General features: G+C 47.2%; 1 protein-coding gene across 1 annotated transcript; it reads left to right on the top strand.

Moving 5' to 3' along the window:
* Positions 1-131: 131 nt before the first annotated feature.
* efcab2 (EF-hand calcium binding domain 2) lies at positions 132-10835 on the top strand. Its single transcript, XM_064926958.1, has 7 exons — positions 132-214; positions 360-444; positions 591-663; positions 1003-1082; positions 6613-6655; positions 8489-8555; positions 9240-10835. Exons 1-7 carry the CDS (start codon positions 190-192, stop codon positions 9356-9358), a joined length of 492 nt encoding a protein of 163 aa, XP_064783030.1. The 5' UTR covers positions 132-189; the 3' UTR covers positions 9359-10835.
* Positions 10836-14667: the final 3832 nt, after the last annotated feature.

Below are 14667 nucleotides of genomic sequence, written 5' to 3'. Positions count from 1 at the left end.
TGCCTTTGATAGAAATGCCTTGAATAGAGCCAACAGATTGCTTGGTCTACATCGGAGAGGCATGGGCCAGTTCTATTTTACAGGTGTCTACTGGAACTTTCCAAAACGTTGAGTCCTGCACTCGTTTAGAGTGGTCCTGCCAATCAAAAGCTATATATGGTCTCCTGGCAACAACAGTAAACAAAGAAAATGGCGGAAGACAAGGAAAGCGCAGGTATGAAATGGGCATAAAATCTATTTAAACAGTTGTTGTATCGCTTTAACTTGTAGATACAGCTAATTTGAGATACATTTGAAAGGTGACACTAGTTTCAGCTAACGACGGGCTTTTGATTTGTCTGTTGTATTTGCTGTTGTAGAGGCCATAGTATCGGAGGTCCACAAGAAGATCCGCGCTGCTTTTGATGTGTTTGACCACGAGTTTAACAAGACAGTGGATGTCAGGTGAGCAGAATGATATAGTCAGGCCCACTTAGACAGGCTTACAACAGAAATGATACTAAATAGGCTTACCACACTGATTTAGGTTTATACAGTGTTGCATTATATGGTGGTGATGCTTTCACTTCGGTGCTGTGCTTCTGTCAAAGGGAGATAGGCACTATCATCCGCTCCCTCGGCTGCTTCCCTAACGAAGGGGAGCTACATGACGTCATAGCAGAGGTAAGGGCATCCTTTTGATCAGAGACATAATAACATACTAATAGTATACAGTATGTCATTTAGCAGATGCTTTTATCCAAAGCAGCTTACAGTCAACCATGCATATGTACATGAACATAGAGAGGACAACAATGGGACATATTTAACTAAACAGGTATGGCTGGTTTTACTCTGTTTTCTCAAAGAACAAATGCAAAGGTAGAAGGGCGTTAGAAGCCAGGGGACAATCACGTAATGTAGAAGTTTAAAAAAAAGGACCAACACTCACATATAGTAAATTCCCCAGAAATCTTGCTACAATTTCAGACCATAATATTTGTGAACAAACTCTTCCCCTAGATTGAGGAGGAGGAGCCAACAGGATACATCCGCTTTGAGAAGTTCCTCCCCACCATGACCAAGGTTCTAATGGAGCGCAAGTAAGAACATTGGAAAGAGGCATGCACAGAGTCTGCTAGATGGGGCTGTAACAGACAATGTAAGAACACAGGAGAGAGAGCGGGGGAGGTAGAGAGACATACAATCAGTTGAAACACATTGATCTCTGACAGACAGAGACAAACTGGAGGATCTGACTGTACTTGACTTGTCTGGCTGTCTGGGTAGTTTCTAGGAATTCCTAGAACTGGTGCAGTAGGTTTTTCTGGAAACACTGCCTCTGTTGCTACCTGTAAGAACACTTAGCTTAGATCAGTGTCTACACTCTAAGAAAAAATGGTTCCAAAAGGGTCCTTTGCTGTTCCCATAGGAGAACCTTTTTTGATTCCAGGTAGAACCATTTTGGGTTCCAGGTAGAACCATTTTGGGTTCCATGTGGAACCTTCAGTGGAAATGATTCTATATGGAACCAACAATGGTTCTTTAAAGGGTTTTCCTATGGGGACAGCTGAAGAACCATTTTAGGTTCTCGATAGCACCTTTTTTTAAAGAGTTGTGGTAAACCGTGGGATGTTGGGTTGAGCGTGCAGAGATGAACACAGAGACAGGGAGGTTCTAGTCAGAAAACATGACTTTACTAGGCAACAAAATAAACATGACAAAATAACTTAAGTTTGGCTTGGTCCTTCTTCTCAGATTCGGTTCCATGCCTTTCTCTCTGTCTCCCTCGCAGTGTGCCACAGTGCTCCCTTTATGTGGCCTGCATGACTGTCACACCCTGACCTTAGTACTCTTTGTTTTCTTTGTTATTTTGGTTATGTCAGGGTGTGACATGGGTGATGTATGTGTTTTTGTCTTGTCTAGGGGCTTTGTATGTTTATGGGGGTGTTTTCTATCTAGGTGTTTTTGTAAGTCTATGGTTGCCTAGATTGGTTCTCAATTAGAGGCAGCTGTCTATCGTTGTCTCTGATTGGGAACCATATTTAGGCAGCCATATTCTGTGGGTATTTTGTGAGTGATTGTTCCTGTTCCAGTGTTCCAGTGTTTAGTGTTCACGTTACGGGACTGTTTCGTCTTCGCTCCTTTTGTCGGTTTGTTGTTTTTGTTCGGTGTTTAAGTATTCCTATTAAATATGGATTATCATCACGCTGCATCTTGGTCCTCCTCTCTTTCACCCAAAGACAATCGTTACAGACTGGTTGGCACTCTCCCCTAATTACCTCTACTTGGGGCCATCAGCGTCGGGGTGCCCAGCCCGTGTTCTCCCAGCAGAGGGAGCCAATGTTGCGGAACGGACCTCCCCTCTATCACCAACCCCCGGGGTAGACTTCCGGGATACCGCACACTGCCCTCCCCCTTAGCCCTGACTGGGAGAGAGGTGTGCTCAGGGCTAGGTTTGCATCCCCCCATGGTGAGTGTGTCCGCATTGCCGTGCTGTCCCCCCTACCTGTGGATGATAGAGAAAGAGAAACGCTGTAATGACAGAAACCAGCAGGTGACGCAATCATTCGTGTCCTTACTGCTTGCCATCCACACAAGGGGGGCATGGTCAGTAATCAGGGTGAACTTCCTCTCGAGGGGGTAATACTTGAAGGTGTCCAGCGCCCACTTCACAACGAGGCACTCCTTCTCGACAATCGAGTACTTCTCCCTCGGGAGGAGCTTCCTGCTGATATACATGATAGGGTGCTCCTCACCTTCCTGCTCTAAGGACAAGACGGCCCCTACCCCAGTTTCAGACGCGTCTGTCTGGACCAGGAGGTCTGTTGAGAAGCTCGGGGTGACGAGTACCGTGAGTGAACATAGCGTGTCCTTCAGGGCCTGGAATGCCGTCTCTGTGTCTTTCGTCCATCGCACCGTCTGGGGTAGGTGTGCCTTCGTTATGTCTGTGAGGGGAGACGCTATTGCGGCAAAGTTAGGTGCAAATCGACTGTAGTAGCCTGCTAACCCCAGGAACGACTTCACCTGCCTCTTGGTTGATATTTTGTTATTATTTTTTTATCCTGCCAGATTCGATAGCCCAGGTACTCCACCTCGGCGTAGCCCAGCTTGCACTTGTGGGGGTTCGCGGTCAGCCCCGCATCCCTTAGCGCATCCACCACGGCCTGTGAATTACAGAGATGGGACTCCCAACTGTCACTGTGCACAATTATATAATCTAAATAAGCAGCAATGTACACACAGTGCAGGCACAAGACGCGGTCCATGAATTGCTGAAAGGTCACTGGAGCCCCGTGGAGCCCGAAAGGAAGGACCCAGTAGTGGTAGAGATGGAGATGGTCCAGGGAGAAGGCCCTTTGTCAGGTCCAGTGTGCTGACGAATCTTGCCTTCCCCAAGCGGTCGATCAGTTCGTCTACCTGGGGCATGGGGTAGGCGCTGAATTCACTGATCTCGTTCAGGCCCTGGAAGTTGTTGCAGAAGTGGACGGTTCCGTCTGGTTTTGGTACCAGCACCATAGGGCTAGACCACTCACTGTGGGACTCCTCCAGTACCCCCATCTCTATCATTGTCATCACTTTCCACTGGACCGCTGCCCTCCGGGATTTTGGTATCCAGTATGGCTGTTCACGCACTTTTTCTCCCGGACGTGTGTGGATATGATGTTCCACGAGATCCGTGCGGCTGGCACCTCGGAGAACATGGCCGTATTCCGCTGGACCAACTCTCGAAGCGCTTGCTGTTGGGTTGGGCTGAGGTCTTTCCCCATGGAAACTTCGAGAGAGGGCGGGTTCTGCTGTGGCTGGGTCCACATTGAGCAATGCGCCTCTCGTTCATGCCAGTTCTTCAGTAGGTTCACATGGTAAAGCTGAAGGGGTTTTCTCCGCCCCGGTTGGCGGACCTTATAATTGATGTCTCCTACCTGCTCCACGATGTCGTAGGGCCTATGCCAAGTAGCCAGGAATTTGCTCTCCGTTGTGGGGATCAGCACCAAGACCTTCTCACCCGGGTGGAACTCTCGTTGTTGGGCCCCCTGGTTGTATACACGCTCCTGGGTACGTTGCGCCTGGGCCGTATGCTCAAATCACCGTCATCCTCTCCCTCATCTCCTCCATGTTTTCCACCACACTGCGAAGGGGGGTCGGTTGCTCCTCCCAGACCTCCTTGGCTAGGTCCAGCAGTCCGCGGGGCAGACAGCCATACAAGAGCTCAAAGGGGGAGAAGTGGACATTTGTGGTACCTCGCGCACGAGAACATCAGGTGGGGCAGCAGCTTGTCCCAGTTCCTCCTGTCTCTCTCGATGATCTTCTTCAGCATCTGCTTCCTGCGGAATAACTACCGTAAGAATAATTGGAAGAGCTCCTTTTGTCTCCCCATTGTGCTTTACTACCTGATACAATAAATCATGCTTGATGTCGAAGTGGGGGTAACGCCACTCAGTTACCCCTGGTAATAGCATGCCGTCCACCACAATCACCTGGCCCCTCGCGTTCTGGAGGTTGAGGTCTTCTAACTGGGCTGTCCCGAACTGGCCTGTGAGGATTCCCTTGTCATTCGGTCCGTCGAGTGCCTCCACTTCCATAAAGTGGAGCCAGAGGTCCTCCTCGGACGACGGCTCGCTTCCCGGCGTGGCGGGGAGTGGATTGCGCAGATGACCATCCTTTTTCCTCTCCTGACTACCTTGCGCACGCCTCCCCAGGTCCCTCCTCCACAGTGTCTGGAAGAGAGGGCAATCTCTACCGAGAATGGGCACGGGCAGGTTAGGAACAGCCCCCATGCGCATCTGACACTCCCCCCTTGGGGTGGTTAGCCGCACTGGCAATGTTGGATACCTCTTTGTGTCCCATGTATACAGGACACTGTCATCTCCTCGCCCCCGGTTCGTCTTTTCCCTCTCGTGTGAGCCACTGCGGTTGGGCCAGGGTCACCATGCTGCCAGAGTCCAGCAGAGCGCTGGTGTCGAAACAAACTGGAACCATTGGTGGGGCCGTCTCGGTGTACGCCCAACAGGAGGTGACACAACTCGCCATCTGGCTTACCCCGGAGCTGGGGGATGCGGAGGGCATGGACTCCTCCCGGTCGGGGAAGCTCAATGCGATGTCTTCTGGCTTGCCGCGCTCATAACAGCGCCTCTGATCTAGGTCCAGCAGTGGATGTCGTCATCGGTTTGGGTTGACCTCCCGCTTCGCAGCTTTGGCTGGTTCCGTACGGGCCCCCTTCAGACCCTCGCCTCTGTGCTTTTCTTCCCCCTCCCTGCGTCCACCCTCTCCGTCCGGGTACCTTTCAGCAATTCCTCCAGGCTCTGGGGGTTCGTCGCCTTCCTCATCTAGTAGGGCAGGGCCCGAAGGTGCTGAGGGCCACAAGGTACCTTATTGATTGTCGGGAGGGACGGTACGTTGGTCAGTAGCCATCCCTTGGTCAGGCGCACCAGGTTGCTCATCTGAGCGCAGGGGAGATGGTCAAAGGCCCAGTCATGGACCAGTTGTACACGGTGTGCGAGGATGAATAACGGCTCAGAATCTCACGTTTGAGTCTCTCATAATTTGCTGCCTGGTCGACGTTCAAGTCGAAGTAGGCCTTCTGGGCCTTCCCGGAGAGATAGGGTGCCAAAAGGCTGGCCCACTCGGGCTTGGGCCACCCTTCCCTCTGTGCCGTCCTCTTGAAGGTGCACAAAAACGTCTCCAAGTCATCGTCCTCCATTTACTTAGCCAGAAACTGATTTGGACCAGACTCCTGAGCCATCCCACCCTTCAACTAAGCTACCTCCGTTATCAGTCTGTTTTGTTGGTGCTGCTCCTCCAGCGCTGGCTTCTGAAAAGCCTGTTGCTTCTGTTGGCTGAGTATAAACTGAGCCACCAGTTCCTCCATGGCAATCTCCGTACGCTCGACCCCACGGCACCCAAAGCTACTGAGGTGCCCGTATTCTCCACCATGTGTGGTAAACCGTGGGATGTTGGGTTGAGCATGCAGAGATGAACACAGAGACAGGGAGGTTCTAGTCAGAAAACACGACTTTACTAGGCAACAAAATTAACATAACAACAAAATAACCTAGGTTTGTCCCTTCTCAAATTTGGCTCCTCTCTCTCTGTCTCCCTCGCGGTGTGCCACGGTGCTCCCTTTATGTGGTCTGCACAGCTGGTTGGCATTCTCCCCTAATTATCTCTACTTGGGACCGTCAGCGTCGGGGTACCCAGACCGTGTACTCCCAGCACAGGGAGCCAACGTCGCGGCACGTACCTCCCCTTGATCACCAACCCACAGGGTAGACCTCCCAGGTTACCACAGAGTGTAGGGGGCAACTAAATACTACTCCAAATACAGACAGAGTAGGTGTGTCCAGAAGGAGGAGGTATAGCTAATATAAGAGGTAGTCGTAACTCCCTGATAAAACATGCATAATGACCCTAACCTGTTCCTGCCTGGTCTCAGTTGTAGATAAAAACTCTGTTGGCAGCACCTTATACAAACATACTATGATTGATATAGTTGACTTACTTGCAGTAATGTTCTGTATGTGATTGTATGTGTGTGTGTAAAAGGTGTGTGTGTGTTCTATAACTTCTTACCTGTGTGTGTGTGTGTGTGTGTGTGTGTGTGTGTGTGTGTGTGTGTGTGTGTGCACTCTGCAGGTTCCGGCCCATCCCAGAGGACCTAATGCTCCAGGCCTTTGAGGTAATGGACTGTATAGGTTCTGTATGTAGAGTGTGTTGGTTATCTTGGATTAATTCCCTCTATTGCAGACTGTATAGATTATCTTTGGTTAATTCCCCCTATTGCAGACTGTATAGATTATCTTGGGTTATTTCCCTCAATTGCAGACTGTATAGATAATCTTGTGTTAATTTCCTGCAGACTGTACAGTTGTGGCCAAAAGTTTTGAGAATGTTATAAATATTAATTTCCACAAAGTTTGCTGATTCAGTGTCTTTAGATATTTTTTGTCAGATGTTACTATGGAATACTGAAGTATAATTACAAGCATTTCATAAGTGTCAAAGGCTTTTATTGACAATTACATGAAGTCAATATTTGCAGTGTTGACCCTTCTTTTTCAAGTCCTCTGCAATCCTCCCTGGAAGTCTGTCAATTAACTTCTGGGCAACATACTGACTAATGGCAGCCCATTCTTGCATAATCAATGCTTGGAGTTTGTCAGACTTTGTGGGTTTTTGTTTGTCCACCCGCCTCTTGAGGATTGACCACAAGTTCTCAATGGGATTAAGGTCTGGGGAGTTTCCTGGCCATGGACCCAAAATATTGATGTTTTGTTCCCCGAGCCACTTAGTTATCACTGGCCTTATGGCAAGGTGCTCCATCATGCTGGAAAAGGCATTGTTTGTAACCAAACTGTTCATGGATGGTTGGGAGAAGTTGCTCTCAGACGATGTGTTGGGGTACCATTCTTTATTCATGGTTGTGTTCTTAGGCAAAATTGTGAGTGAGCCCACTCCCTTGGCTGAGAAGCAACCCCACACATGAATGGTCTCAGGATGCTTTACTGTTGACTGACAAGCTTTTTTCCAGATGCCCCAAACAATCGGAAAGGGGATTCATCAGAGAAAATGACTTTACCCCAGTCCTCAGCAGTCCAATCCCTGCACCTTTTGAAGAATATCAGCCTGTCCCTGATGTTTTTCCTGGAGAGAAGTGGCTTCTTTGCTGCCCTTCTTGACACCAGGCCATCCTCCAAAAGTCTTCGCCTCACTGTGTGTGCAGATGCACTCCACTGTGCTGCACTGTACTGGTGGGGCCCCATCCCGCAGCTGAATCAACTTTAGGAGACGGTTCTGGTGCTTGCTGGACTTTCTTGAGTGCCCTGAAGCCTTCTACACAACAATTCAACAGCTCTCCTTGAAGTTCTTGATGATCTGATAAATGGTTGCTTTAGTAGGTGCAATCTTACTGGCAGCAATATCCTTGCTTTCGAAGCCCTTTTTTGTGCAAAGCAATGATGACGGCACGTGTTTCCTTGCAGGTAACCATGGTTGACAGAGGAAGAACAATGATTCCAAGCACCACCCTCCTTTTGAAGCTTCCAGTCTGTTATTTGAACACAATCAGCATGACAGAGGGATCTCCAGCCATGTCCTCATCAACACTCACACCTGTGTTAACGAGAGAATCACTGACATGATGTCAGCTGGTCTTTTTGTGGCAGGGCTGAAATGCAGTGGAAATGTTTTTTAGGGAATTCAGTTAATTTGCATGGCAAAGAGGGACTTTGCAATTAATTGCAATTCATCTGATCACTCTTCATAACATTCTGGAGTATATGCAAATTGCCATCATACCAACTGAGGCAGCAGACTTCGTGAAAATGTATATTTGTGCCATTCTCAAAACTTTTGGCCACAACTGTATAGGTTACCTTGTGTTCCCTCTATTGCAGCCTGTATAAGTAATCTTGGGTTAATTACCCCTATTGCAGACTGTATAGGATCATACCTTGGGTTCCCTCTACGATCGTCTCATTTGCTAAGAGGAAAAAACATCTCAAATTTGCAGGTTCTAGATAAGCAGAAAAAGGGACATTTGGAACTGGAGGAGCTCACAAAGTACATGACACAGGAAGGTAAGGTAAAAGCAACATATAGCTCCTTACATAAAACCACAGAATCATTGGCCTGAAGTCACAAATATATCACATCTTGTCACTGCTTATTAACATTTATGTGGGCTTTGTGTAAGGCAAGATGATATTACGCCCTCTAGTGGTCCAAGGTTTGGACAGACAGACACTGACAGATAACAATCCACTCTACAAACATTATATGATTATATATCTCCCAGAACAACAATACTGGGAGATATATAAAGTCTATTATGTTGACTTTAGTGTTCATTCTTACCAGTTTCCAGTGTGTTGGTTCCCTTGGACCTAGCAGATGTACTTATGACTTATTAGTATGTAATGGATGCTCAGCTGGAGTGACATGCAGCATATAATGGTTCCTCAGAATCAACCTTGAGAAACCCTGCTAGGGGGTGGAAGTAGCCTCAAGGTTATAAAGGCAGTCTGGCAACTGCCATCAATACCTCAGGGGCCACCTACTGTTGTTGTGCCCTTGAGCAAGGCACACCCTAAACTTCTCCAGGGTGCTTCTCTGTGGTTGACCCAGTGTGTGTGTGTGTGTGTGTGTGTGTGTGTGTGTGTGTATGTGTATGGAGTGTTTGGTGCTGTGTTAGCAAATGTTTTGGTTGTCTCTGTATAATGGATCGACAAAGATCTATTGTGGGTATGTGTCCCTCTCTGCAGGAGAGCCCTTCACCCAGGAAGAGATGGAGGAGATGTTGTCAGCTGCAATGGACCCTGACAAGAACCTCATCTTCTACAAAGACTTTGTTAGCATGATGACCGTGGATGACCCCAGATAGACTCTCAATCACACGCACACACACACTCACACTCACACACTCACAAACACATACACATTCTGGGAGTAATGACAAATGTAACGTTGTCTTGTGTAATTGTTATATTATTATAGTCTAATACAGAATATAATGTGGTATTGTAAATGTTTGCAGTGTCATAAACATTTTTGGGCTTATCGCCCACTGTTGTGCTAGAGGCCTGGCCAACTCCAGTCTTCAGGGGCCTAATTGGTGTCACACTTTTGCCCCAGCCCCAGCTGACACACCTGACTCCAATAACCGACTAATCATGAACTTCAGATAAAAATGCAATTAGTTTAAATCAGGTGTGTTTGCTAGGGATGGGGAGAAGTGTGACACCAATCAGGCCCCAGAAGACTGGAATTACCCAGGCCTGTAACTAGACCTGCGTGGCCAGGCCTGTAACTAGACCTGCATGGCCAGGCCTGTAACTAGACCTGCATGGCCAGGCCTGTAACTAGACCTGCATGGCCAGGCCTGTAACTAGACCTGCATGGCCAGGCCTGTAACTAGACCTGCATGGCCAGGCCTGTAACTAGACCATGCATGGGTTTATTGCCAAATATTCTCCCTCTGTTGTGCTAGGCCATGCAGTGAAACCAGATGGCGCTGTGTATCCATAAACAACATGCAACACCACGCTGTATAAATCACTGCAGCAATATGCTTTCATTCACGACACCATCACCACCACACCACCTTATGTGCATAATCATCGGAATGTGAAGCACAGATTAATTGATTGAGGATATTCATGAAAAGAACACAAATTAAATTGTTGTGTTCGGAGTAAAACCTCTCCAAGGAGTGATTCAATAGCTTATTGCATAGACAAACCTTGATTCTGTGGTGGTGGTGATGATGATCCAATTTTATTTGTCACACTCGCTGAATACAACAGGTGTCGAGGTAACTGTGAAATGCTTACTTTAAGAGCCCTTTCTCAACAATGCCAAGTTAAAAAGTATGAAAAGATGAGCAAAAGAATATAGATATATACAGTACCAGTCTCTAGTTTGGACACACCTACTCATTCAATGTTTTTCTTTATTTTTACTATTTGGCGCAGCGGTCTAAGGCACTGCATCTCAGTGTTAGAGGCATCACTACAGACACCCTGGTTCGAATCCAGGCTGTATCACAACTGGCCGTGATTGGGAGTCCCATAGGGCGGCCCACAATTGGCCCAGCGCCGTCCGGGTTTGGCCAGTGTAGGCCGTCATTGTAAATAAGAATTTGTTATTAACTGACTTGCCTAGTTAAATACAAGTTAAATATATATATTTTTGAAACTATGAAATAAGTAACCAAAAAAGTGTTTAACAAATCAAAATATATTTTCTATTTTAGATTCTTCAAAGTAGCCACCCTGTGCCTTGATGACAGCTTGGCACGCTCTTGGCATTCTCTCAACCAGCTTCACCTAGAATGCTTTTCCAACAGTATTAAAGGAGTTCCCACATATGCTGAGCACTTGTAGGCTGCTTTTCCTTCACTCTGTGGCCCAACTCATCCCAAATCATCTCAATTGGGTTGAGGTCAGGTGATTGTGGAGGCCAAGTCATCTGATACAGCATATCGCTGTAGAATGCTGTGGTAGCCGTGCTGGTTAAGTGTGCCTTGAATTCTAAATGTATCACTGACAGTGTCACCAACAAAGCCCCCAACACCATCACACCTCTTCCTCCATGCTTCACGGTGGGAACCACACATGCAGAGATCATCCTTTCACCTACTATTTGTCTCACAAAGACACGGTGGTTGGAACCAAAAATCTAAAATTTTGACTAATCAGACCAAAGGACAGATCTCCACCGGTTTAATGTCCATTGCTCGTGTTTCTTGGCCCAAGCAAGTCTCTTCTTCTTATTGGTGTCCCTTAGTAGTGGTTTCCTTGCAGCAATTTGACCATGATGACCTGATTCACGCAGTCTCCTCTGAACAGTGGATGTTGAGATGTGTCTGTTACTTAAACTCTGTGAAGCATTTATTTGGACTGCAATTTCTGAGGCTGGTAACTCTAATGAACTTATCCTCTGTAGCAGAGGTAACTCTGGGTCTTCCTTTCCTGTGGCGCTCCTCTTGAGAGCCAGTTTCATCATAGCACCTGATGGTTTTTGAGACTGCACTTTTTCCATATTGAACAGTCTATTACTTGGGTGACTGGAGTCTTTGAACATTTTTAGGGCCTTCTTCTGACACCGTCTGGTATATAGGTCCTGGATGTCAGGAAGCTTGGCCCCAGTGATGTACTGGGCAGTACGCACTACCCTCTGTAGCGCTTTGTTGTCAGATACCAAGCAGTTGCCGTACCAAGCGGTTATGCAGCCAGTGAAGATGCTCTCAATGGTGCAGCTGTAGAACTTTTTGAGGGTCTGAGTGCCCATGCCAAATCTTTTCAGCCTCCTGAGGGGGGAAGAGGTGTTGTTATGCCCTCTTCACGACTGTGTTGGTGTGTTTGGACCATGACAGATCCTTTGTGATGTGGACACTGAGGAACTTGAAGCTCTCGACCCACTCCACTACAGCCACATCGATGTGAATGGGGGTGTGCTCGGCCCTCCGTTTCCTGTAGTCCACGATGAGTTCCTTTGTCTTGCTGACGTTGAGGGACCGGTTGTTGTCCTGGCACCACATTGCCAGATCTCTGACCTCCCTGTAGGGTGTCTCATCGTCCTAAGGGGCCCCTGTGTTGAGCATCAGCGTGGCGGATGTGTTGTTGCCTGCCCTCTCCACCATGGGGCTGCCCGTCAAGGAATTCCAGGATCCAGTTGCAGAGGGAGGTGTTTAATCCCAGGGTCCTTAGTTTAGTGATGAGCTTGGAGGGCACTATGGTGTTAAATGCTGAGCTGTAGTCAATGAACAGCATACTCACGTAGGTATTCCTTTTGTCCAGGTGGGAAAGGCCAGTGTGGAATGCAATAGAGATTGTGTCATCTGTGGCTGTGTTGGGGCGGTATGCGATTTGGATTGGGTCCATGGTGTCTGGGATGATGGTGTTGATGTAAGCCATGACCAGCCTTTCAAAGCATTTCATGGCTACAGATGTGAGTGCTACGGGTCAATAGTCATTAGGACAGGTTACCTCGGCATTCTTGGGCACAGGGACTATGATGGTCTGTTTGAAACAAAGTTATTACAAACTCAGTCAGGGAGAGGTTGAAAATGTCGACGAAGACACTTGCCAGCTGGTCAGCGTATGCTCTGAGTACGTGTCCTTGTCATCCATCTGGCCCTGCAGCCTTGTGAATGTTAAAGGTCTTACTCACATCAGCTACGGAGAGCGTGACCACACAGTCGTCCGGAACAGCTGGTGCATGCATGGTTCAGTGTTACTTGCCTCGAATCGAGCATAGAAGGTATTTAGCTCGTATGGTAGGCTTGCGTCACTGGACAGCTCGCAGGTGGGTTTCCCTTTGTAATCTGGGATAGTTTGCTAACTCTGCCACCTCCAATTATTATTATTATTTTTAAATGTTTTTATTTGACCTTTATTTAACAAGTTAGGCAAATTGAGAACAAGTTATCATTTACAATTGCGGCCTGGCCAAGATAAAGCAAAGCAGTTCGACACATACAACAACACAGAGTTACACATGGAGTAAAACAAACATTCAGTCAATAATATAGTTGAAAAATAAGTCTATATACAATGTGAGCAAATGAGGTGAGATAAGGGAGGTAAAGGCAAAAAAGGCCATGTTGGCAAAGTAAATACAATATAGCAAGTAAAACACTAGAATGGTAGATTTGCAGTGGAAGAATGTGCAAAGTAGAGAGAGAAATATTAGGGTGCAAAGGAGCAAAATAAATAAATACAGTAGGGAAAGAGGTAGTTGTTTGGGCTAAATTATAGATGGGCTATGTACAGGTGCAGTAATCTGTGAGCTGCTCTGACAGCTGGTGCTTAAAGCTAGTGAGGGAGATAAGTGTTTCCAGTTTCAGAGATTTTTGTAGTTCGTTCCAGTCATTGGCAGCAGAGAACTGGAAGGAGAGGCGGCCAAAGGAAGAATTGGTTTTGGGGGTGACCAGAGAGATATACCTGCTGGAGCGCATGCTACAGGTAGGTGCTGCTATGGTGACCAGCGAGCTGAGATAAGGGGGGGACTTTACCTAGCAGGGTCTTGGCGTTTGGCGACCAGTATGAAGCGAGGGCCAGCCAACGAGAGCGTACAGGTCGCAATGGTGGGTAGTATATGGGGCTTTGGTGACAAAACGGATGGCACTGTGATAGACTGCATCCAATTTATTGAGTAGGCTATTTTGTAAATGACGTCGCCGAAGTCGAGGATTGGTAGGATGGTCAGTTTTACAAGGGTATGTTTGGCAGCATGAGTGAAGGATGCTTTGTTGCGAAATAGGAAGCCAATTCTAGATTTAACTTTGGATTGGAGATGTTTGATGTGAGTCTGGAAGGAGAGTTTACAGTCTAACCAGACACCTAGGTATAAAATGAGCATCAGAACCGGTGTAGTAGGATTCGATCTTGGTCCTGTATTGCCACATTGCCTGTTTGATGGTTTGTCTGAGGGCGTAGCGGGATTTCTTATAAGCGTACAGATTAGTGTCCCACTCCTTGAATAAGGCCGCTGTAGCCTTTCGCTCAGTGCAGATGTTGCCTATGACTTCTGGTTGGGATATGTACGTACGGTCACTGTGGGGAAGACGTCGTCAATGCACTTATTAATGACACCGGTAATCGATGTGGTAAATTCCACAATGCCATAGGATGAAACCCGGAACATATTCCAACCTGTGATTTCGAAACAGTCAAGTAGCTTAGCATCCACTTAATCGGACCACTTCCATATTGAGCACTTGACTGGTACTTCCTGTTTGAGTTTTTGCTTGTAAACAGGACTTAGGAGGATAGAGTTATGGTCAGAATGTTTTTTCAAGTGGGGGGCGAGGGATAGCTTTTTATGTGTCTCAGTGTGTGGAGTAAAGGTGATATACCGTTTTTTCTCCTACAGTTGCACAGGTGACATGCTGGTAGAAATTCTGTTAAACGGATGATGATGAGTATTTATGAATTATGTTACTGATTAGGCCTAAACCTTTTTGATCCAACTGAACATACCACCTCTGCACCAGATACTTTTAATGCAATCTTGCAACCATAACCATCGTCAGCTGTAGGCCTACTCTCTAGTCATCATTTACTCCCTCTAAAAGTTAACATAGGACAAATTAGCTGGCACGTGTCAGTCAACAAAGCATTGATTCACTATTGGTCCGCCAGCGAGGAAGGGGCAGAGAGCACCCTCCCCCAGCCAGATGTGCGCAAG

Source organism: Oncorhynchus masou, chromosome 21, assembly GCF_036934945.1.
Source record: "Oncorhynchus masou masou isolate Uvic2021 chromosome 21, UVic_Omas_1.1, whole genome shotgun sequence".
Lineage (NCBI taxonomy): Eukaryota > Metazoa > Chordata > Actinopteri > Salmoniformes > Salmonidae > Oncorhynchus > Oncorhynchus masou.
The sequence above is the reverse complement of the archived record's forward strand: the minus strand, read 5'-3'. Positions and strand labels throughout refer to the sequence as shown.